Below are 24,362 nucleotides of genomic sequence, written 5' to 3'. Positions count from 1 at the left end.
CTCTCATTCATGAAAAGAAGGACAGAGTTATGATAGGAAGAGAAAGCAGAAAACCCACGCTCAGTCATTTGTAGTATATAACCCTTGTGGGACTGACAATGCCACAGAATCTGCAGTAACAAATGTGAGCAGAAGTGAAAGCAGACTGCATGCTGCTATCTGCAAAGTGATCAGAAAGGGAAAAAGCAGAAAGACAGTCATTAAATTTCTATCCAAACCCTTCTCTCAGACCCTCTTCCCACCTCAACAAGCACAGATGTATACTTCATAACAGGTAAAACTGATGCAGGAGGAATATACTTGCACTTCAACAAATCTTCCCTGGTTTTAGCACCCTGCCCTCTTATTCTGAAGTACCTTTTTTTCATGTACAGGGGGTCTTTTCTTAAGAGGCCTTTCCAACTTCTGTCCTTTCCAAATTGATTTCCTGGCATTAGAGATGTTAAAAATACAGGCAATGATAAGAATATACAAAGCATGAAGAAACAGCTGTTATGGTGATTAAAACTATTTCAAATGTCCTTTTTCTTTTTCTTTTTCTTTTTTTTTTCCTCCTCTTTATTTACCAATCTGGTTTCTAATAGAACTTTAGTTAAAAAGAAAGACATTCACAGGAGATATTTATGCATACAAACACACTGCTCTTCATTCATTCTAATTTGCATGCTGTTGCTGTTAGAAGGCAAGATTTCTGTTTAATTTCTCTAGGATGGATAATGACATCTGATTACTAGAATTTAGGTTCTGCTTTTCAAGAATGACACCCTTTCAGGATTACCATGCTTAATGGAATGTAAAATCATTTATGGGAGAAACCATATTGAAAGCTATTGCTTGTCGAACTTAGCTTCACATTTCAACAGATACCCTGGAAATCAGATGCATCTGTCAATTAAAGGACATTGTTTTAATTAAAATGAATTCTTATCAGTACAATAAACTTGTACATATACACCACTGCTTTGGCAGTCTTACTAAAATATTTGTGATGACCATCCTCCATGTATATCATGCTGCCTAGAGCATGACCCTAAAATGCTGACGTGCTTTTGAAGTGGCAACTGCTAGAAGAGATATAAAAGGTACAGGTAAATTTTAAGACACAAAAAATAGAAAGCAGAAATGCTTCAGTACAAGTTAAAGATAAATATTCCTCTTTCATACATCTGAATTTTCTATCAGTAAACACAGAATAAGCAGTGTGTGAAAGACCTGATTCAAAACCACCAGACTGGATTGCAGATTTTCCTCGAGGCTGGGCTGACATCAAAATAAATTTTCCATTGTTTTGGCTCTTTGGAGCTCCACATCTCATTACCTGGTGGTCTGAAAATCTTGTCAATGAGAATCCAAAATATTGCTTACATTATTTCACTAACACTGAGAGCCCTGATCTCCAGCCCAGTCTTGCTCTCTCTCCCCACTGCCATCATTTCCCGTGGTGTCAGGAATGATCCTTTAGAAACACAACTGGGACACTTTGGTTCCCCAACCAGTACAAGGAGCTACATTTTTCTGCACAGTTCAAATAGGTGAAACAGCTAAAAAACCAGGTGATAAAAGACTGATTATTTTAATATTCTCTGGGGAAAGTACAGAGTTTTACAAAAGCAGGATCCACTCTCCCCTCTAACAGATTTTCCCACATACCTGTTAAGCAACATGGATTTTTGGCACTAGTAGGAGTGGGTGAAATAAACTGTGTCAGCCTTCAGTGATAGGCTTGCAGCAGAAGAAATTCTCAGAATAGGTACAGTGCTAGCATAATACACAGGCTACATCTCTGAGTCTGCTTCTGCTTCACTGCCAGGATGCTGAATGACCAGTGCCTATAATTAAACATACACCATTCTCAGAAATGAAATACAAAGAAGACAGGCAGGAATTCACCTGAAGTCACCAAGTCTCTATACAGAGACAGCTGCATGTCTAAGGTCCAGTTTAAGGAGAAACAAGAATTCTAATATTTAAAGGTTTCTAGGGTTATGAAAGTGACTGTATTTTAAGAAAGCACTAATGTATTTCACAGAAGAAGGCCCATGGTGTCCAGTCAGTGGAGAGGTGCAGATGCTCTTGACTTGATTTCAGAAATTTAAACTGTTTTTCAAACTTAAGACAGTAATTTATAACTATTGCTTATGCAATGGTCAAAGGTTATTTTTCAGAAGTTCTCATTTAATCTCCCAGGGTTGTGGGAGATTAGCTGGTAAATTTTTAGAAAATCAGGGAATAGATATCACAGGCCTCAGTACCATAACCAGAGACAATTGTCTCTTGCTTTGCCAAGAACTTGGTTAGACATGGAGACCAAGCCATCTTTCCCTTCTAATGCCATGATGAGGCATTTGGCAATTTGCACTATGGCTGTTCAATCTGTCTCTCCCACATAAAGTAGCAGAGGACTCTAGTCTCTCAGGATACATAAGTCTGATCTTCCTCACAGACATTAAATTCAGATTAGTAGCTTTTTTCCTGCAAATCAAATGCCAGTCTATGCAAATGATGCTCTATTCACTTCTCTTGGTAATTTCAAGTTACAGGCAAGGATGTTTTTCAGAGTGGACTAAAATACCACTAAAATAAAGCGAAACCTAAAATCACAGAGAAAATAGAATGCCTTTTCAATCCTACAGATATCTGTGATTGCTATGTAGTTTGCTGAGTGGTGGTTGCAGGGTAGATCCATCCCCTGCTGATACTCCCCAAGGAGAGAAGACTTATTTTACACCCATGATTAAACTCAGGTCTCATCAGCTTGATTACAGGCAAGAGAGGGAGAGGTTAATACTAGAGGCAAGGCAAAAGTCTGCAGAGCATGAGAGTGAAAGAGGTAATTTTTATGCCTACCTGAACCTCTCTTCCATGTATGTTACCTGAGAAACAGTAATTGTTTTTAAAACTGGCAACTTTTTTGTATGGTAATTCCAAATCCATAAATAGAAGAAATTAATGTGCTTGATTTGCTCTGTTACCTGTGTTCTTTGATAATGTTCCTCCAGAACAGGACTTTAGGCTACCATCTTTAAAACCCAAACTGTCTGGCTTGCCTTTCTGACAAATTGTGCTTATCAATGTCTTGTCTGGTAAGACTCCAATATTTTATTTCCCCTACATGACTTTTTTTTTTTAAATTTTTAAAGTGTCAATTAGAATAATGAAAGTTACAACCAAAGAAATAAGGAAATCAAAAATGCCAGCACTACTCAGTGTAACAGATTGCATGTTTGGGTGAAAAATAAATCTTTCTTGTGCAGAAAAATGAATTAAATCTGTGCATACTAAACCCAGGAATATTAAAAACAAAGAAATCTAGGATTGTTGCAAGAATAAATACTTTTAAAGGGAAGTTCCTAGTATTGTTTCTGTTCTTTTAGCACATGGCAAAGCTCTGTGATACATTCATTCCTTCATTCTGTTCCACTGCAAAACCTATCAATTAAGGCCTTAAATTCCTATCAATTCAGACCATGCTTCTCTACAGAGGGCAAGCTGAAGCTTTGTTATTGCCAGTGAAGGATATTAAGTCTTCAGGCTGCCCTTTTGTCTTTCCTTCTGGCTGCCTGCCTGCTGTTCAGGTGACACCTACGACACTCCTGGTTTGAGAGGAAAAATGGGATGCAATGCTGTACTTGGCACTGGCCTTGCTATTCTTAAAAATGCCTTACTAAGACAGTAAAATAGTTTGGGTAAATCTCTGTGTTGAAAAGGAACTCTCCCCTGTGTGCTGTGTCTTGCTCCTCACGTGCTCTGGAGGCAGAATTTTCAAGCCTCCTTTGTCTCACCTTCCTGACTGTGCAAACACTGCCAGCAGAGGCTTTCCTTGCAAAGGGACTGAAACAAGGGATTTAAGGAATAAATTGCTACTCTCAAGTTGAAAAAACAAAAGGATGTGAAGTCCATGGGTTCAAATGCATTGACTAGAGCTGTACTAATATTTCTATGACAAGAAGAAACAGAAGCAAACAAAGTCTGGCTCTAATTGCCTATTACAATGTTACAGTATATGCCAATGTGCCACAGTCCAACCTGGCATGTGCCTCAGGTGGTGACCTGGTGCCACAGACGAAGACACAGGAACAGACTAGGTCTACAGACTCACACAGCATCATCCTGCCTCAGAGACCAACAAAATAATACAAAACCTTTAAAGCCTCCTGTGCTTTATGATAATCCTCTTTAGTAAGAGTAGTAGTAGTCATAATAACAGTATTTTTACATTGTTGATGAGAATTGCACACAATCTGTTAAGTGCCTGGGTCAAGAAGATGGGTCCTGCCAGGGCTGACATGGGCTGATGAGATGTTGAGAAACTGGTGAGCATGATTTGCATTAGTCCTCACCCACTATCCCACCCCCAGCCTGAACCCCTGGATCAATGTCACCAAAATAAACGGTGCTGTGATCAAGGTGTGGGGCTGAGGGCAGCCTGTGGGGAAGTGGCCAGCCAGGAAGGAACACAACGCCGGGCAGAAAGGGCTGCCACTTGCTCTCAGGACAAAACCACCCATATTTTGAACAGCTTTTAAAAATATAAAAAACCAGCCCTGTTTCTTGTCACAGGTATCCAGAACATCTTTAAACACACACAGAAATAGACAGGTATTACTGAAAATTGTAACCAACACTGAAGCTGCAAAACTGCTCTTTGTTGTAGTCATTGGGATACAGAAGGGGCAATTTGCTGTAAATAAACATTAAAAAGTATTTTTTCTTAAATGCTTGAGATATTATTTTTTTTTTCTCCAGTCTCAGTGGTATTTTCCTGTCACTTGCTCCTCCAGTTGTGCTGATCTTTTTATCCTATGTGTGCTCAAGTGTCCGACACAGAGTGTTCTCTCTCCACTGCAAGAGTCAACCCAGTCCCACCCTGGCCCAGCTGACATCCCACCCCAGGCCCCATCCCCGTGGGCTTAGATAAGCCATTCCTTCTTGCTCTCGTCTATGGTCTCCGTGAAGTTGGGGTCATTGTTCATGATGGCGGCGTCGGCGCTCTCGGCTGACTCTGCCCCTTTGGCCTCGTTGGTGTGGTAGGTTCCCTTGTGGCGGAACATGTAGCGGATCAGGAACACCAAGGTGCAGAGGATGGTGAAGATCACCACGGCGATGACGCCTGAACACAGGAGGAAAGAAAAGATGCCCCTGGTAAGACCAGCTGCAGACTTTAACACGAAGAAAGGATCCCAAAACTCCTGAGCTGACTTGAAGCTACTCAGGCAGGTGGCATCACCACAGTTGCTTGGTTTCTACTATATATATACTATATATATACTTCTATCTATATACTAATATCTAATACAGTATATACAAAATGCAGCTCCATGAAGTCTGCTGGTGACTCTCATCCCATAGGTAAAAACTTCAACATTAACACCTACCTACAGACCTAAGCTTTGCTGACCATGAGCCAGAGGGTGCTGAGCACTCCCAGAACAGGGGGGTGTATTGTGATGTGTGGGCAACTCTTTGAAGGTGGAAACTCTGGTGTTCATTTCCTAGTCAACAGCTGTAAAGACCTATCAGAGCTCCTCTACATGTCCTTGAAAATTGGCTTGGTTCACTGTTGGCTCATGCCACCCACTAAACACTGGCTCTACATAATTGCAGATGTTCCTGTCTGATGATGTCTTATCATCAGTTCTAGCCTTAATTGCTCTTCCTGCAATGGTCTATTTTGGGTTCAACCCTGTTACAGAGAAGCCTCATGAATGTAATCTTAGGCATAGGTAGCTATGTGATAAAACAGCATTGTAACTGTTTGGGCCCTTCTCTACAGGCAAAGCAATCTTCCAGGATGAAGAGGTTATAAAATTTTCAGGTCAAGAAAAATCTTGTAATCAGCCATCATATATTATGCCACTTCATTTTAACTGATGCATTGGGCAGGTGAACTGAGGCTGTTCAGGTGTGGCCTGAATTTTTCTGAGGAATGCAACGCTATCCTTCCGGTATTGTGAAGTTTCAAAGTAAAAGGAAAAGTTATAAGAAATAACAGGAACATAAATTAGAAAGTAAAAATCACACAGCAAATCAAAACTAAAGCAACAAACCTAGGCCTAGGTATGCAAATATATACCCTTGTTAACAACTGCAAATCAGCCATCAGAGACATATACTGCAATGCATCTTGGAAAAGTAGACAGTTTTCTTACCTCCAATAATGGCTGAGTTTCTGTTAACTCCATCTCCTATAGCTTGACCATTGTATGGAAAATCAGCACTTGCTGTAAACAGAGAATTAAAGATTCATGTTGTAATAGCAGTGAAACTTCTGTAAAAGTTCAGAAATACATCCAAAATCCTCAGATACAACTTAAAGGAAACTGTGATGACTTGATATTTACCTATAGATGAATAAAACCAAAAGATCTGCTAATATTATCTAATCCCTCAGAACTCCTTTCTCCTTGTAACAAAAACAAAATTAAAATAAAGGAGATACCCTCAGTAAGCATTGCTATTGGTACAGAAGGATATTTTGTCCTTTACTAACATAAAGTCAGTAAGTTTTAAGTGGTAAAATAGCACAAAACTAAACAAACCCCTCTCTTTTAAAAGCGTGTGATCATACTTATTTTTTTTTTTTTTTTGCCTTTGTCACTGCTACCTATTAAAGTGTTCAGAAGCTTCCAGGATTTTGTGACCACCACTAGGTACAAATTCAAGCTCCTTCAAAGTAAAACTTGAATCCCTTTTGCTGCTGCACATTCCAAGGTAAGAGTGGAGCTGCAACTTCTGTTGGTCAGAGCCACAGAGCAGCTACCCCACAGAGCACATGCCAGCACTTCTGCTGCCCAGGGAGAAAGCCCAGCATGTCAGCTGAGCCACTGCTGGAGCTGCTGTGGAGCTGAGAAGCAAGACTGTGAGCTGGAGGAGCTGAGGCACAGCAGGCATGGGAGGCTGTGGATGAGGACAGCCTCCAGCACACAGGTAAGGAGAGGAAATACAGGCAGATGTGCCAACATTCATATGCCAGTAACCTGAAAAGGAGAAACTCTGTGCAGCAGAATTGGATGAAGCTGGATTAATTTGGATGGTAGCCCAAATGGTTTTAACCTCCCAAAAATATCACAGAGGCTTTTCAAAGGCACTCTCATCAATTAAACTTATCAGCATTTTCTTTATAGTCAGACATAGCAACTAGACACTGCAATGACTAAGCACGCCTAGGGAGCCGGCTGAGCGGTTGCAATAAAATTTCCTTCTTTGCCACTGGACTAAGACATCGATTTTGAAACAGAAAATGTTGCTAAAAGTACGTTAACTGGAGAAAGTTAAAATAATCAAGGATATGAACTGCTTCTTAGGGCGGCATTTAAAAGCCAGCTGTATTTTCCTTGCCTGATGGATTAGGTGATACTGTACAAAAATAGTCAGTTGCCTTTACAGAGCAGTGATGCATTCAGTTTACCAAAAACTGGCTGAGGGAATTCAACTGCTTTTCTGTTATCATGGACTAAAATCCACAATAATGTTCTTTTTGTATTGTAAAGCAGCTGCACAAAAGAATGAATGGTTTCAGCTTGCCACATGGCCTGAAAAGAGGTTTGGGGCTAGAGTAGCCCTCTGTGTGCCTACTCTGGGAGAGTCGAACCAGCTGTGTGTTCAGCAGTTAGTTTTTGGCTGGCCCCCTGGGGGACAAACACGAGGGCCCTTCTCAGAGCTCTGCAGAGGGGCCCTGTCCAGCAGTTTTTGCCAGCAGCACTTGTGCCTGTGACATTTGTTGGTGGTCTGGCTTCTGAAAACCTTCTTATGCACCGCTCTGAAATGAATCAAGCTATAAATCGTAAAAGAGAAATAAATACCTGGTTCTCTATCAGTGGATTTTGCTCCAAAGAACTGTTCAGGACCATTAATGAAGACATTTTGGCACAGGATCCATAAACATACCCTTGCAGTGCTAAAAGGGTAAAAAAGTGCTAAAGGCTGGCAGTGGGAAATCCTACTTTTAAACCTGCCTTTCCTGCACCTCAAGGAAAATCCTAAAGCCAAACAATACTAAGGGGAAACATCAGTTTGATAAATGACAAGGAGTTTCTCACTGCCATTCTAACCCAAAAGGAGTCCCCTTGTCATCCGAGCAGCACCACAGACAGTTAACAAGTCCCACCACTCGCCACGTGGTTGAGAGCTGGTCTCCTGTGTCCTCACACAAGAAATCTGAAAATCTACAATGGTCACAGCTCCTCCTTCCTTTACAGTTGAAGATTATAATTTATCTTCTTTTAAAAGGTCATTTCAAGGACAATGGCACCAATGAAGTGTGAAGAGGAAAGCTGCTGTTCATGGCAGCATCATCCCTCCTGAGCTCCCACATCACACTGGCTATGCTACAAGGAATTCCTGGCAGATGGAAGATCACACCCTGTGATTTCAACAGGAACTGAAACCCATGTCAGGATAAGGAAGAACATGTTGCATGATGTGGAGCTCCATCCTTGATCTTGTCTGAGAGCTGCTGCTAGGACTAGACCCAATGCCTCCACACACAGCTGTTCTCCATTGCACCCACTCATCTTACACACTCAGGAGGAGCAGTCCATCTGGTCAACAAGCACGTGTGATTCACTGAGACTCTCACCTCTGACAGAAAGGAAATAGGAACATGTGCCTGGGAGCAGGGGGCACTCTAAGAGCTCACCATCAGATTAGCTAAATTGTGCCCTGCTGCAGCTGCTGGAGAACCAGGAGTGCCAAAGAGAAAAAAAGGGAGCTTAGACTTCATGAATCTTTTGTTTGGAGCACTTGCAGCAAACAAATATTAGCAGATATCATTGCCATCGTTCATGAATTCCTACTCTATTATTCTCATGTAACCGAGTAATCTACCTGTGTATTATGGGGGGTTTTGACTGAAAAATTGTACCTAAAATCTCAGCCAAATGTGGGGTTATAGAATATATTTTGCTGCAAAAGAATCTATACAATTATTTTACCTAATATATTACTAGAGATGGATAGAGGACAAAGAAAACAACTAATTAGTTTCCTTTTTAAACAGGAAGTTCTCTTGAAATTCTTCAGTAGCTTCTCAAAAGATCAGAAATAGCTACACACCCAAAGTCTAAGAACCGCAAAAGGGCAATTCCTGCCACAGCAATTAGGCAGAAAAGAAACCTATGAGGGTACAGTCCTTGACCCTTCAAGAGGAGCTTAAGGGAGTATTGTTCCCAACAGGTACCAAGTGCAGGTATTTCAGACAGGAGATGCATCATTCAAACACATAGGGATTCCTCTCTGACCTTACTGCAGTCACATTCCTTTGCAATATTAAGCACCTTTGCCAAAAAGACAATTACTAACAAGAGTTTTTCTTCCATTGCTGCTGAAATTCAGGAACTAAAAGAGGAAAGAAAATGTTAGAGCATGCTGACAAAGGGACAGCAGTAATACTGATCTTCTGGTAAGAGCACAGAGGGCTATATAAAGTGCTCTTCATAGGCTGTAAAGAGTAATTCCTAAAATGAATCTTCCTTAGGTTTCCCCAAGTATCCAGGGTCCCATGTGTGTGATTCAAAACATGAAGAACGGAGCAAAGAGCTTTTTAATCTAACTGGGAAAACAGAAAATCTATCCTGAAAAGCTAAATATTGACCCAACACATGTCCTGCCAGCTGCCTGAAATCCTCTGCTCACGCAGCTGTGGCACAGAGCCATCAGTTTGCTGTCACGGCACACCAAAGACCTTTTCCTAAAACCTGCAGCTAGTGCAGGGACATGTATCTCTCTCAGCAGAACTCATCAGAAGATGACATCAAAAACACTTGAGATTCAATGAAAAAGTTCTTAAGGAAAATAAGGGACAGAGTGCTCTGTACCAGGAAATGCTAAGCTTCACTTCACCTGGTTCCCTTCCAGGATCCAAGCTGGCTGATGCTGTGTTGTGCCCAGTCTTTCCACAGCAGGTCATCAGGTTTGCTTCAAACACCACCATCCTGATGCTACCTTATGTAAAGGGACACAGTACACTTTGCTTTCTCTTTCTTTCATGGGCTGCTGTTTACAAGGCCATAGTTTGAATAACCACAGAGAATCTACAGGGTCTGTACTTATGTTTTGCACTTTTCAACTTTCTGTTATTAGGCTTAGGGTAAATGGGGTTAAAGAAACTTTGCAGCACCTAAAAGGGTGATTAAAGATTGGCTGCAGGCAAATTCCATATTCTGGCCATCATTTTAATGACATTTTAAGCTTTAAATGACCACAAACATGCAATAGGAGACCTACTATCCTTCAGCATGCCCAACATGGTCATTGCCACAGCCAGATGCAAAACAGCAGCCCTCAATGAATGGAGAGGGAAGATGGGACTGGATAAACAGAGCACAATTAGAATTAGATGTTAAAGATGACAGATGTGCTTGGTTTAGCTGAGTGAATTAAATCTGCTTCATTATAACAGGCATGATTTTGCATCTGCCATTTTCAGAGGGAAAATGTTTTACAATGGATCCCACATAAAAGCCTTTTGCAAATTCACAAAATTGAGAAAAAAAACGACCTTGGTAAAGTAGTCCAGAAGATGAGCATGGGCTCAGAAATGAGCAAAAGGCTGTTCAGTAAAGGCAAGGGGAAACCCAAAACCAAAGAGGGGTGGGGATTTTCAGATAAAAAGCAGTATCAAGAAGTACACAATAAAAAGGCAAAGTTTGTTTTAAGATACATTACTAGGAGTGTTATATATAAGTCATTGAAAGCAATTTTTTAAACTGAATTTTTTTACTGAATGGACAAGCCTTAAATATTAAAATACACCACATTACAAAGGAAGACACAGTTTAAATATTATCCAAAAAATGAAGGGTGAGAGTTATCACAGATCTAAAACATTCAATGAAATGTTAAATGCTGGAAAATGAGCTTGTTCAGACTAGATCTAATGTGCTGCAAGACTTCTTTGGCCTTTCATCTTTACAGATGTCCACAATTTTGAGAAGTGTTTGTCCATTATGAAAACCAGTTGAGTTTACACATAAATATGAACTGGAGAAACAACCAGTACAGGATTTGGTGATCACAAGGTCTATAAAATCCACATCAATCAAGGCATTGATTAGAAGTAGAACAGTAAGATAAGAAAATAAAATATATTATGTGAACTATAACTCCTTCTTCCTAAATCTATTTTGCAGCCAAACATCCAAGAATTGACTCTGCAATGACAGCAAATGCTCACTTACATGTTAGGATTACGAGAAAGTGTTGGACACTAGATCCATTCACAAATCTGGTTCTCCTTAGGACCACAGCATGGAGAAAAGTAAAAGCAAGCTCTCTGGTGGCATTCTGTAAATTATGTCAACTTGGCTGGTTGGGTGAGACTGTACTGCTGTGATTTGAAATTACAGAGCTCTCCTTATTACAGACTAAGTACAGAACCTAATTGCTTGACTCTTGATAGTAGAAATTAATGTGCAGTCGCAGCCACATTCCCTTCCTGAAGGGAGTGGATCACAAGTGAAACTCTAAACACATGCACAGAAATGATGGAGCAGGAGTAAACAACATCATTACACAGTCCTACATCAAAGGTGAACAACACAACCCTTAGAGTGTCCTTTCGTGCACATCCCAACCACTTCTCTCCTCCTGAGTTTAGCTCTGTGAAGAGCTCCCATGACATGTAAAGTGCAGCCATTCAGCAAAAGAAAAAAAAAAATCTGAAGCAGTATTAAAAAAGATGTCTCTTCTATTAATGCACATTTTTATATGTATTTGTATTGAAAGTTCATATATATTGTTAAAAATTACTAAATCTATGTTTTTTCCTAGTTCTCTAAGCTGAAAACTCATAAAAGAGAAAAACTACCCCTACTCCTGCTTTTCTAGGCATTTGAGAGCAGATTCTGAGGGAGGGCTGTTTAACATTATACTCTGTTAACAGACTTTACTTGAAAACCTCCTAACATCAGGTTAAGAATAGAACTAAGAATTTGGCTGAAGCAATTTTTAATATTAAACACCTCCAAGTTTTTTTTTTTTAAAAAAACAACCTCACACTTATTTCCCACAAAATATTTAAAAGATATCATTAACCATGTTGTTTGTAAAAGGTCAGGTTTGTTCTAGCATACTATGTGGGGTCAATTGTCACTCCTTGAATTTTTAGTGATGCCTCAAGTGTAGTGTTAGAGGGTTATATGTATGTCCCTATTAGGAACTATTTCCCTGACTATATGGAAATAGAAATCTTCACAGTCACAGACTTAATAGGTTTTTTTTAACACAAGTTACAGGATATTGGAAAAAATACACCCACTTAGCAATTCTGTAACTACCAGAACAGACGTGCAGCTGAGAGGAAAAATTGGGGCTTTTAATTTTAAAAATGTCATCTTCTTCTCTCTGTTGCCAATAATGCTAATTATTTGGAACATGAAAATCTCCATGTTGGAACAAAATTCACTAATTTCTTCAATCTTTTACAACCATCTTGTCTGGGAGGGATAGAGAGGAAAAAACCCTAACACAAATGATAAAGATTCCTCCAAAGCATTGGTGCTGTTTGGACCAATTACTTAAACTAAGTTTTGCAGGTATGTTCTGTTAGATCAAAAATATTTTGAAAGGTTAGACTTTATTTTCCCTAAGAATTTTTCATTGAATCTCAAGTGTTTTTTATGCCAGCTTCTGATGAGTTCTGCTGAGAGAGATCCATGCACAGACATAATGGAAAACAGAAAACCTGTGGGTTTACATTTTTAGTGTGAAGGCTCTCCAATCCTGTCTTTTTATTCCAGTATAAAACAAATATAAATTAAAAAATCCTCTTAAGTGATGGCTTAACAGAAACATTGTTCTCTGAATTCAGTTCTTCTGTATGCAAATGCCTGGGACAGCGGGAAAGTAAGGGGATTATAGAAGAAAATTGCTGGATGTTACTGTAAAAAAAAGCATAAATTTTAGAATGAACAATGGAAATGTTAACAATGAACAATGGCAGTACTGTGAGAAAATGAAGTGAAATCTCCATGATCAATGAACTGGGACAATACAGACTCTCAACACTAGACACCAGAAAACCCCATCAGTCAAGACAGCTTTTTGTGAATTGCTGTGTTACCAGCCCTTCAATTTCCTTCTGCAGGTGAGCTTTGCTGTCGATATTCTTAAGGAGAAGAGGAAAGGGAGTTTTATCAATGGCTTACGCTAAGAGAGTTGTACAATATTCTTTTTATTTTTCGGTCTTGAAAGGCAATCTTCCTAGGAAAGGGACTAAAAACTTGTGCCTTATTATTAGGAGACCCATCCTTGCAGCTCAAACTCCCCCAGTCAGTCCTGGATGAAATACAAAACAGGAAAAACATTCCTGCACTGTCTTTTGGGATGGGTGAGGTGATTCTCCCTTGCTTCCCCCTTCGTATGATTGTTTCACACCTTCTTTTGCACACAAGCAAGTAATTGTACACAGTAGTGGTAAGGCAAGACACTTCATAATACATATATAATATATAATACATATATAATACATATAATATATATATCTGGTACTTGTAAACTACAGAATTTTATTCATTTAAAAAGGAGAACAGACATTTAGCATCACTTTTTGATTTTATCTGCATTTGAACTTCGGCAAGGTGGATCTCAGAATTAGTATTTTGAACATTTGCTCTGCCAGATTTCCAATTGATTTGCAGCACATTAGAGCACCCTCATCCATCAAACACCTAAACTCATCTATCATTTAATTCCTGGTAGTAACATCTGTTTGACACTGAGTCTCACTATGACTCCAGACAAGAGTCATGCTGGCCTAAGTTATCACTTCCATGAAAATTTTATGAACAGATCTTACATTTCACCTGTTAAGGAAGATACACTAATACTTCCTTTTATAATTAATGTAGGTGATGAGGCGCTTTGGTGCTCTCAAAGGACCAGTGGAGTTAATGCTGGTCAAAGCCTGGCTGTATATAGGTAATCACTGGCAATGGACCCAGAGGGAATATGTGAAAGAAACACCCCTCCCCTCCCTCCCTTCTCCTTCACCCCCACCCCCCTCAAAAAAGAAGGAAGAAAAGAGAAAGACTTGGATTGGGGATAAAAAAATGGGTCAGATTGGAGAGTTTAAACCTAAAAACCCCTTTAATAGCTGTAATGACATGACTGTAATCAAGAACAACCTCTTACACAGGAAGTAAGTGCGTTTCTGCCTGAGGAAAGAAAAAAGAAAGCAGTCACATGAAGTGCTCAGGCATCTAAATGTTTCCTTCTCTACTTCATTTCCCCCCTAATTTATGCCATCTCTATGTTCCTGGTTAAGATTAGTACTTGTGTAAAAAATAAAGTCTTTGCATAGGATGGAAAGGACTCTCTTTTTAGTATTAGCACCTTCTCCTGACATTAGGTAGCAGCATTAATATTCAAATCACTGCTTATGAAACAGCTACAATACTGGTCTGTCAACGACTGCCAGAAGAATTTACAAGCTTGGCAGTCTGCCAACTGTCTGATACACTAGACAGAGTGTCAGAAATCCCACACTGAAATTATATAGTCTTAAAGTTAAGAGAAAGCTATGCATAATTGTGTGAAGGAGCTACATGAGACTGAGGGAGGCATTTTTATTCCAAATCAATAGAGAGATATGCAGTAATTCAAGCACCATAATTAAACCCTTTAAGGATGAAGCACTGATTGTGCCAAATTTCAGACAGATGCTCTTCCTAGTTAGCTGTTTGATGGGCAGGAGAAAAATAGAAACTGTTGCATTTAAATGTTTACCACTTACCCTCTTGTCTGCAAGAAACACTTGGTGCTTATAAACTGAGCTATGAGGCTCTTCTAGACTTAATCCCTCCTGATTGACAAAAAAACACTACCTTTCTGTTTGAAAACAACTCAGGTCAAGGCCATTGACTTCTGAGACAATATTTATATTGGGAGTGTGTGGGATGAATGCTGGCCACTCTCAGTAAACAATCACAGAAATACACCAGACTGGCAGTGGAAGAACCTGTTGACCCACAGGGCAGGTTGCAAGCGCATCTTCAGTCTCTTGTATAATAAGCTACCTTACTGGTGGACAAACAGCCTCCCAATGTTTACATGCTATGTTAATTAAAAAAAAAACAACAACACACCAACCACCTTGAGTAATCAGTAACCCTGAAGAGAGAATCTGGCATCATCCTCTGATTGCTTATGCTTGAAAAAAGGAGGAGTGTAATTTTATTCTAGGAAATGTCTTCATAGCTATTTCTAATTTTGCTAACACTAGGAGATCAAATTTAGATGTGTAAGGCTGCATCATGAACTGAGGTGGTGCAGCTCCTCTGCACCTCCTGCCTGGACTTGCATGACCTTGCAGGAAGCCTAGGGAAGTGACCCTGCCCCCCTGCCACCCCTTAAAAGAGAGAATGAACACCATGTCCTCTGTCACCATTGACTTTAATGCTCATGCTCTTGGACTCACTGATGTGTACAGGACTCTTTCAATGTCTGTGGTCAGGAGAAGAACGTTTTGTTCATGTCTTTGTGACTTAAGACCACTTTGAGGGCTGCTTTGTCACCCATCAGCAAATAACTTGCAAGTAATTTGATTCTTCCTTCCCACTGCATCATTTGTAACAAGCCCTTGACAGGGCAAAAGCCATTTCCCATCTCTCTAGCCACACCAATACCAGCACACATCTGACCCAGCTCCTCAGGTGCCGCAGCTCTGCCCTCTGAGATGTGGTACCAGTGGTCAGGGGGTGAGATGCGACACAACCAATGGCATCTGAATCTGGAAGGTGACCTTCAGTAACATGAGTGACACTTTCTCTTAGTGCAGAAAGTGACTGCTCTCTTCCACTTGACAGGGAAATTAGCTGGCCAAATAGGTGAGCTTGGATGTATGGCCAGTGCTCAGTGCTGTTGCTCTCCTCTCCTGCCATCACTTGTTAAAGGAAGAGGGATGAATTCCTAACAAAAAGAGAGTGAATCCTGCAAGCAGCTGTTTTAGTCTTGATGACAGTGGTACATGATTTTGCCAGACACGTTTAATATAGGTTTCAAAGTAAACTGTTGATTTGTAAAAAGGCAAGACCTTTCAACTATTACAAAAAAATAAAGAGCATTTAGGGTTTAAACACACACAGTCGGAAAAAATGTCACGCCACTTGGAAAAACACTGCAGATGTAGCATTTAATCTTGCTCCATTTAATTTGTTCTATGTCAAAGCTAATATAGATTTAATTAAATCCCATGCTAAATACTCTAGATGCTATTCTGTTCATAATCAGAGTAAATGCATCTTGCAGCTACAGAGTGCTATGACAGCAGAGAACTGCTAAAACATAGTTTGCCAACCGTTGTGTGTACCTTGCCTTTCTAGGATCTTCTGCTTTTACTAAATTCAAGATTGGGATGTTTGGCAAGCTGGAGTACATTATACCTAAAACAGAGAGGTATATCCATGTAACAGGTTTCTTTTATCCTTTTCTTTACATAAAGAAGAAAAATTTGGAGGTGAAATTACATTAGTAACTGGCAGAACCTTAGGTAAAAGCACCCACATACTGAACAACATCACTACAACATGCAATTTCTAATTTTAACTACATGGCATTTTAGGTGTGGAATTTTTTTACTACAAATATAATTGTATGGGCTTTTGTTTACTTCTCTACAATGGGCAAGGTGTCAGTTATCATTCACCTATATCTTAGCTAATTTGAACTGAGAGGTATTAAAACCCCCTTGCTATTAACCTTTTTTTTACCTATGCAGCAGCAGTAGATATTAAAATGCACACCAATACAGTTAAAGACTATAGAAATTAAAAGTTCTGTTTTGAATTGTATGCCAGACAGGTAATTCAATGGTTTGGACAATATGTAAAGGTAGAACATGTGATTTTTAAATACTATGTTCATTGATCAGGCTCTTTTTAGCCTCTTTTCTACACTCTTATTGATGTGTAACCAAGGCATATTGGATTGTCTGACATGAACTGAGATAATGCTGATGGGAGGAAAACACAGGAAGTGAACTATATTGATGATCTGCTTTGATGCCATTATTGACCTTTTTCTTTTAAATCGCCAGAAAGTCACGTTCCAGGAAAGAATGACTTGTTGAATTCCTGTGCTTCATCATCACCAAGAAAGGATCACCATAGCAACAGGAAAAGACTATGCAGTGTGAGAATACTCACAAGCTGAACAAGATCATGATTCAAGATAATGTCCCAGGAGCATGGCAAAATGCCAGCCAGGGGTGGGGCGGGAGGGAAGTGGGACTTCTACAATAACAAAGGAATTATAAAAGGTCTAATATTGTAAATGTGAAAGATATGTGTATTCAAAGCTTATAGAAAGTGCAGGACAGTGAACTGACAAGCTGTACAGCTCATTTGTCTGGGGAGAAAATCAACAGGGCTTCTTATTGATAAATCCCTGAATTAGTTTTTAAAGGTCAGCTGCCAAATGACTGATGCGTGTCATTATGATTTTCCCTTTAGCCTCTCTGTTAGGGCATCCAAAACGTTTTGCAGCTAGCAGGAGATGTTCATGCAGTAACTGCACAGAAGAGTTTAAAGAAAACATTTCATGTAGGTCACCCATCAGGCAGAACCTGCTTAACTTCTAGTTATTATCTGCAAAGTTTGATCCAGCAGTGTAGTTGAGAGGTGAAAGGATCATTACATTTGCTGTCTGGTGTATCTGTTCTATTTAGACACTTACCTTGGATCCCCTCCTCCAACATTTTTTAATCCTCAAAGTTTAATTCCACCGTATTTGAGAAACAAAGCTAAAAACTGACGCTTAACCCAAAACATGATCAGGATGAGTTCAAATTATGTCAATGAATGAGATTTAAACCATATGATACTTCCCACATTTTTTTTTCTGATTTTTTTTTATTTTCATTTTGAAACACCAATCCTCAGCTTTTAAATGCTAACAACTCTTTAAAATTAAATGGGTAACATAACACTAAAAATTACAGATGAAAACATGTTTGAAATGAGAAACACTGCACATAGTAATTTCTGCTTTCAAAGCCATGTTATTTGCAACCATTTCTTTGTGGCAAAGTGTGAGTAGCTTTTGCTTTAGCATTACTACAAGTGTTTCTGTGAATTTCAAAGCCACTTTTTGTCTTTGTCCCTTCAGCCACTTTAGTGAAGGAGTAAATTCACACTGAGAGAGCTGAGACTATTCCAGTTATAGAGCAAATAACTTATACCTCTGTTTCCTCCATTTTCTCTCTCACCACAATTTGTGTTAAAAAGTCCTAAGTAGGGTTCAGGAAACTAAAAAATCCCCAGTGAAAACTGCCAATTTACTAATGCAAAGTGACACTAAACCCAAGCATTTTAATTTAGCAGTCATGAAGATCATTTTCATGACTGACAGGCCATGACTTTGATGACTCAATGTTATACAGTCTACAGAATATATCTTTTCTGTGGCTGAACTGTCTGCGTCAGACCACCACTGATATTTTCACAAAGACTGAGTTGTTTATACTGATATTGGCAAATGTAAAAGCCAGACATTGCTCACCAACACCTGAATATCCTTTTACTCCTGAACCAGTGAAATGCCACTCCTTTGCTGTGAAATTTATTTCTACCATAACTCTCCCAAAATTGTTGCTTTCTTTGGTGTACAGCAGTATTTGCAGTATTGCTTTGAAGCAATATGATCTTCTCCCTCTACTGCTGTGGATGACTGGAGAGGACAAGATGAGGGGTTCCTAGCTCCCAGTCTTACAAAAACTAACCATTACCATAATGAAGATGTGTCTCTTGAGCTTTGTCTGCCCATGACTTGAAATAGTTAAGTCTGACTATGGCAGTGAAATTTATTTTTTACTGGCAGAAGTTCACAGACAGCTTGAGCCAACCTACTAGCATGCTGCATGTCCCCTAACATCTTTCACGCCGTCTCCGTGTCCAAGTACAATTTATCCAGAAGAAAAAGTGTAAATTGTAATCTGCCAGGTCAACAAAGTTTACAAGATGAGACACAAGGTCAAGCATAATAGCACATGCCAAGGACAAACAGGACCTCTTTCTTTGTACTGCAGGAGCTATTAGGAACAGCGCAAATATCCTGAGCAAATCCCACCATAGTCTTTTGGTTAGAAAAGTAACCAACAAAAATGAACAGCCAAAGTCCATTAGATGCACATGAGTCACAGCAGTAGTGCATCCTCAAGAAGTTTATGGCACACTTTTTAAAGATGTGAGCCAGTGAGGGATCCTTTAGAAAATGTGTTTGAATAGAAAAGGAGTACAGATCATAACCTTCAGGTACAAACAGATCTAATTTCAAAGAAGAAAGGGACCACTAATTTATGATGAAAAAGATTCAGGTAGAAAATTGCATGTTTTGCAATGGGGAAGAGACACTGAAATCTTACAATGACATGTCAGCAAGGAGGGAACAACAGGTTTTAAAGAATGATACTGCTTGTATTAATGTTTGGGACCCTCAGCTATACAAGGAGCTCTGTCTCTCCTTAGAAAGAACTGCCCTACTTCTCTGCTGAAGAAGAGATGAAAGGAAATGCTGCAAGGAGTTCCTTGACACTTCACTGAGAAAAACCCTAAGCAACAACAACAAACCAAGCCAACCAACCACCCACAAAAAACAAACTGCAAAGGTGCAACCTTGACATGTGCTTCTGAGAAAGATATATGTACCTGCCTCCTCTCATATAAAAACTGGCATATGGATGTATCCCCAAACTCAAAGACTAATCATTATCAAAATCATTATGGACCAAGTTTTTCCTCTAGCATTTTAATTTTATACCACTTCAAACACAACAAATTTTCCAGGATGAGTTCTAATTTACACTCTACAAGTGAAATCAGAATGAGGACAAAATGCAAGGGAGGCATCAACATACACCTGACCCTATAAATGTAAAGGTAACCTGATACTCAAGGAGCAAAAGAGAAAAAAAATCCTCTAAAGTTAGCCACAATGCATATTTTCAGGGACTGTCAGTTCACAAAGCAGGATGAGATTGCTGGGATCTGCAAATCGTTTTGGCTTCCAGCATTTTCAGCACAAGATGAATGTTACCATGACTAATGGGATTTTCTATTAAACATGGCCTATGGAAAGTAGACATCTCAGAAAACAAATCAGCACTTTACATAAATGCATTTATGCCTAAAATTGTATTTACTTTTTTTTTTTTTGGTATGAAGCTGACTGCAATATACTCTCTTAGGAATACAGCATAAGAAATGCTACTGTACCTTATTTATATGCACTTGAAGCTTTCTGCTGACTACAGAAAAAGTGCTAGGTTAAAACTAAACATTTAAATAGCCTAAGACTTACAGAAAAGAAAAATAAAGCAGAATATTAAAAAAAAAAGGAAAAAAAAAGGAAAAGCAAAAAACTCCCCCCTGTAACTGAATCTAAAAGTGGTGGCAAATCTCTGCCATTCCAGTTTTGCATTTCCTACCATGATTATAGTCCTACAGTCACCTATCAATCACTTAACCCGCATTTTTGTTTTCTTTACAGAGGAAGGCATACAGGTTTCTTCTCTGAGCTGCTCCACTGATTTAATGTGACATGAACCCCACCTTACCTGAGTCTAAGTGCCAGGGGTCAGTGGCGGCCGACATTGGTGGGATGGTGAGTGGAGATGCCCCGCAGTTGGATTCCACCAGTTCTCCTTGGATGTGGACGTGAGAGGAGGCGTTGGTAGGTCTCAGAGCCGCTTTGAGAGGAGCAATCTGGTTGAACTGGACTCTCGATAGGCAGCCGGTGAATCCTGGGGTGTTGTATTTATATATATCTTGGTCAATCTTCCCAATTTCTATGGGAAATTGAAGATGGAAAAAAGTTAATCAAAACAATTCGTTGCTTTGGAAAGCATGGTTGGTCTGCGCACATGATTCCCAGACCTCAGCTCCCAAGGCCCTCTCTGAAAGAGACTGAGATTGTGTCAGACCCTGACAAGTTTCTTTACATTTTATTACAGATTAAAGCTGGAAACCTTCAGGCCTTAACATGACTTGGTTTCACTGCTATGCTATCATTAAAATGAAAGGCTGGCATGAAGGAGTCATCAAAGAATAAAAAAGGCCGGGAAAAAAAATATTTTTCTGAGAAGAGTATTGGAAGAGAAGGCAGTAGGCAGGGCAGTCTTGGCCAGGGTCTCTCCTCCCAGCTGAAACCACTGCTGTGAGAGATGCCCCTTCCATATCCCTAGCCTGTTGCCCTCTTGGTTCAGCTGGGGGGGCTGGGACCACTTGTGGTCATTTCTGTCTCTCTCCTGTCTCCTCATTGGGAGACCAAGTATCCCTTCACCAAGAGACCAAGGGTGAGGGGACTTCCTTGGTCCCTTCTCCTGGGTGCCAAGCATTCCTTTGCCAGGAAGCCAAACTTCCCTTCACTTGTGTCCCTGTGGCCTGAGGTGGAAAACCATCCAACTCCAGTCTCCTTCTTTTACTCCCCTGCAGTGCAGAGGGGTGGCAGGATGTCATCCAGCCCTGCTGAAGGCTGAGGGAGCTGAGATCCTGCTGCTCCTGTGGGCTGACAGACAAGCCGGCAGCTGGTGTCCATGAGCTGAGCACAGGGCTCTGCTACCACTCTCTAAAACAGCTATTGTCTCTCAAAGTTGCCCCCCAGGTAGCTTATTCCCATCTAAAACACCAGCTAAAATGACCCTAAAATCATGTAAAATGCCCTTACTACCCAGGAAACTGGCATTTGCTCCCAGCTGTTTGATTTCCGCCAGGACCTGTTGGAACAGCCTGAGTCACAACCAAATCAAAACTGTCCCTCTCTGTCAGCTGTCTGCATTAGAGAGGTATTAGCATTTCAAAGCCTCACTGCAGTGTCTAATATAGTATTTACACGACAGTGGGGAATTCAGCTTCCTTTCTTCCATGGTTGTGTAGAGTGAATGAAAAGGACACATGGGAGCACATCAAGTTTTTGCTGTATCAGGAATTGTGCTGCTCCAGAGGCACCGGGACACCTCCAACCACCTTTCCCTGGATCTTTAGGTTAATGCCTGCCCCTTGAAGTGCAAAAAGTCATACTGAGCTGAGCAAAGAAGGGGACAAAAAAAAGGGAGCAGCAGCGACACGTAAGTCAAAGCACCATGTTATTCAAAGGCAACCTTTTCAGACAGGAACAATGATAAGCGTTGAAAAATTTGGTGTTACAGGAAAAAAATGCCTGTAAATTACAAGATTGTGTCATAAAAAAGAAAGGAAGGAAAACAGAGGTGGGAAAGAAAAGCTTATGAGAGATGAGAAGAGGAAGTGGGAAAGGACTTTATTTTAAGAGTTTGGGGTTAAACTGGTATATCTGGGTCTGAATTTTGCTGCAAAAAAAGAAAGAAAACCAACTAAAACTATTAGAAAATCCATTACTAATCTTTTGGAAATGTCTGTGTTCAGTTCTAACCAAATCAGGAACAATTATAAGAGGTCTGAGCTGTCTAGTGTCCCTAAAAACTAGCATGAAATATATGTCAGTGCTATATTCCTACGTATGCTATGGGCTTGGCATCAGGGATACGTACGTGGATTTTCAAGGCTACAAACCAGACAAACAATTTTATTTTTGGGGTTTACACCTGAAGTATGTAGTGTGAGAAAACTGGTGTAATCGTGGCAAATCTAGAGCATGACTAAAACAACTTACTGGTTTTCACACAGAATGAAGCTACTTTTTCTGTCTTTGCAATCATGTTAGAATGATAAACAGGCAGCATTTAGGTCCCCCTCATACCTAGCATAAAGGCACACAACAAAGATGGATAATCTGAAAATTACTTGCATTAGATCATTATACAATCCACTACACAGGAATGGATATTCTAGTCCCTGCATTTTCCTTTTTTCTCCCTTGAGAATGTCTTTTCTTTGCTAGGGCTTATCCAGCCTATATTAATGTTATTTCCATATTTCACAATCTGGCAGTGAACAGTGACTGTCACCTCTGATAAAGTGGATACATCCTCAGGACTCAGCTTAAGTACTTACTAATTGTATTAGACACATCCAGCTCTCCTTCAAAAAAGTAGTTTGACCAAACCATTAGCAATACCTCCTTGAAAAATTTGAGAGCAAGTAAAAAAACCTCACCCATGCACGTACATTTTCCACTGTTAGTAGAAAAGCTGTACAAAAGCCAGTTCACGCATTTGAATGCTACCTGCAGACCATGTCACTCAGACTAAGTTCCTTTCTGACCACAATATTCACTCTCTCTTACTTCAATAAAATATTCATGGCATATTCACTGAAGAGCTCTGTTTTTGAATAATCCTTATAATCTAATAAACAATGACAAGATTCTTCAAACACTGTAACCACTGTTGCTAACAGTTTAGTGATTTCACTCACATTTTAGCTATTCTGTGGAACTTCATGCAGAAGCTAATAGCCTCCCACACACAGTCCTGACTGACAAGAACAAAGATCCATGAATATTACTGTGTTAATTTAGAAACTTCAGCTCCATGCTTCTCTAACTCCATAAACAAGTGATGGATACTAGACTGAAAGAATTAAAAGAAAACAACAACAAAAAACCCCAACCTAACAAGCCACCTTGCTGAACACATTTTTTTGTTTAAAACATTTGATACACAATGGCTGTGAAAATCATCCCATGCAAATTTCCTGCCAGCTCACATCTCATTTGTGTTAGAGCAATATAGATCAGCTTCCATGGCTGTGAACGTGTTCCTGCCCCTGCATGTCCTCTGGGGCTCAGCACACTGATACCCTCTGATGTTAGGCCATTACACTTTGTTTCCCTGTGCATTTGAGCCTAATAAAACAATTCCTGGGGAGTACAATGATTGCAAAATGAAATATGTCTTTGTTCTCATGACTAAAATTAAATTTTCTCCCTGTAACAAAGCGGGGAGAAAATCAAAAGATGATTACAATGACATTATTTAAAAAAAAGGAAATGTACAGTGCAAGTACTTCACATTGTTCCAATTTTCAGCACATAAGCTGTTGCAAAGTCATATAAATATGACAGCATACAGTATTATCATTACCCAACAGCAACATTTATATTATTGCTTTCAGACCTGATGCAGCAATCTCCTGCTGGCAACTTACCCTTGGGTGTGTCTGTAATGAAAGACTGCAAAGGCACTTATTATTTTGGCACTTATTATTTTTTATACTTCAACTGATTTTAGCCATTTTCTACCTTGACCACACAACCTTCTGACTTGAGACAAAGGCCACAATTACACAAGAGCAGTCAGGTGAACCCGTTCCAGCACAGATGCATTGCAGTGTACAAATCCTTAACACTAAGCATTCACACAATAATTCACACAATAATTCACACAATAACTACACCCGCCCACATTACTTAAACATTTTAAAAATCTGTAGAACTAGCACACAGTATGCCAA

General features: G+C 39.8%; 1 protein-coding gene and 1 long non-coding RNA gene across 7 annotated transcripts in view; one reads left to right on the top strand and one right to left on the bottom strand.

Moving 5' to 3' along the window:
* Positions 1 to 620: 620 nt before the first annotated feature.
* The window catches only part of CNTNAP2 (contactin associated protein 2), a 1,014,544-nt gene continuing 990,802 nt past the window's right edge, over positions 621 to 24,362 (bottom strand). For all 6 annotated transcript variants that reach the window (XM_086845653.1, XM_086845662.1, XM_086845669.1 and 3 more), the window contains 3 exons: positions 20,549 to 20,779; positions 6,150 to 6,221; positions 621 to 5,110 (listed from right to left, as the gene is read on the bottom strand). In XM_086845653.1, coding sequence (XP_086701779.1) covers positions 4,911 to 5,110; positions 6,150 to 6,221; positions 20,549 to 20,779 — 503 coding nt within the window. In that variant the 3' untranslated portion in view covers positions 621 to 4,910. The remainder of the gene's footprint in view (positions 5,111 to 6,149; positions 6,222 to 20,548; positions 20,780 to 24,362) is intronic.
* Positions 5,472 to 11,099, top strand: LOC147655793 (uncharacterized). The gene is made up of 5 exons (XR_015274894.1): positions 5,472 to 5,723; positions 6,614 to 6,711; positions 6,796 to 6,927; positions 8,230 to 9,400; positions 9,856 to 11,099. It is a non-coding gene; the product is annotated as an uncharacterized LOC147655793 (long non-coding RNA).

This window comes from Cyanistes caeruleus, chromosome 1, assembly GCF_971803275.1.
Source record: "Cyanistes caeruleus chromosome 1, bCyaCae1.hap1.1, whole genome shotgun sequence".
Taxonomy (NCBI): Eukaryota; Metazoa; Chordata; class Aves; order Passeriformes; family Paridae; genus Cyanistes; species Cyanistes caeruleus.
This window is presented reverse-complemented; position numbering and strand designations above follow the sequence as displayed.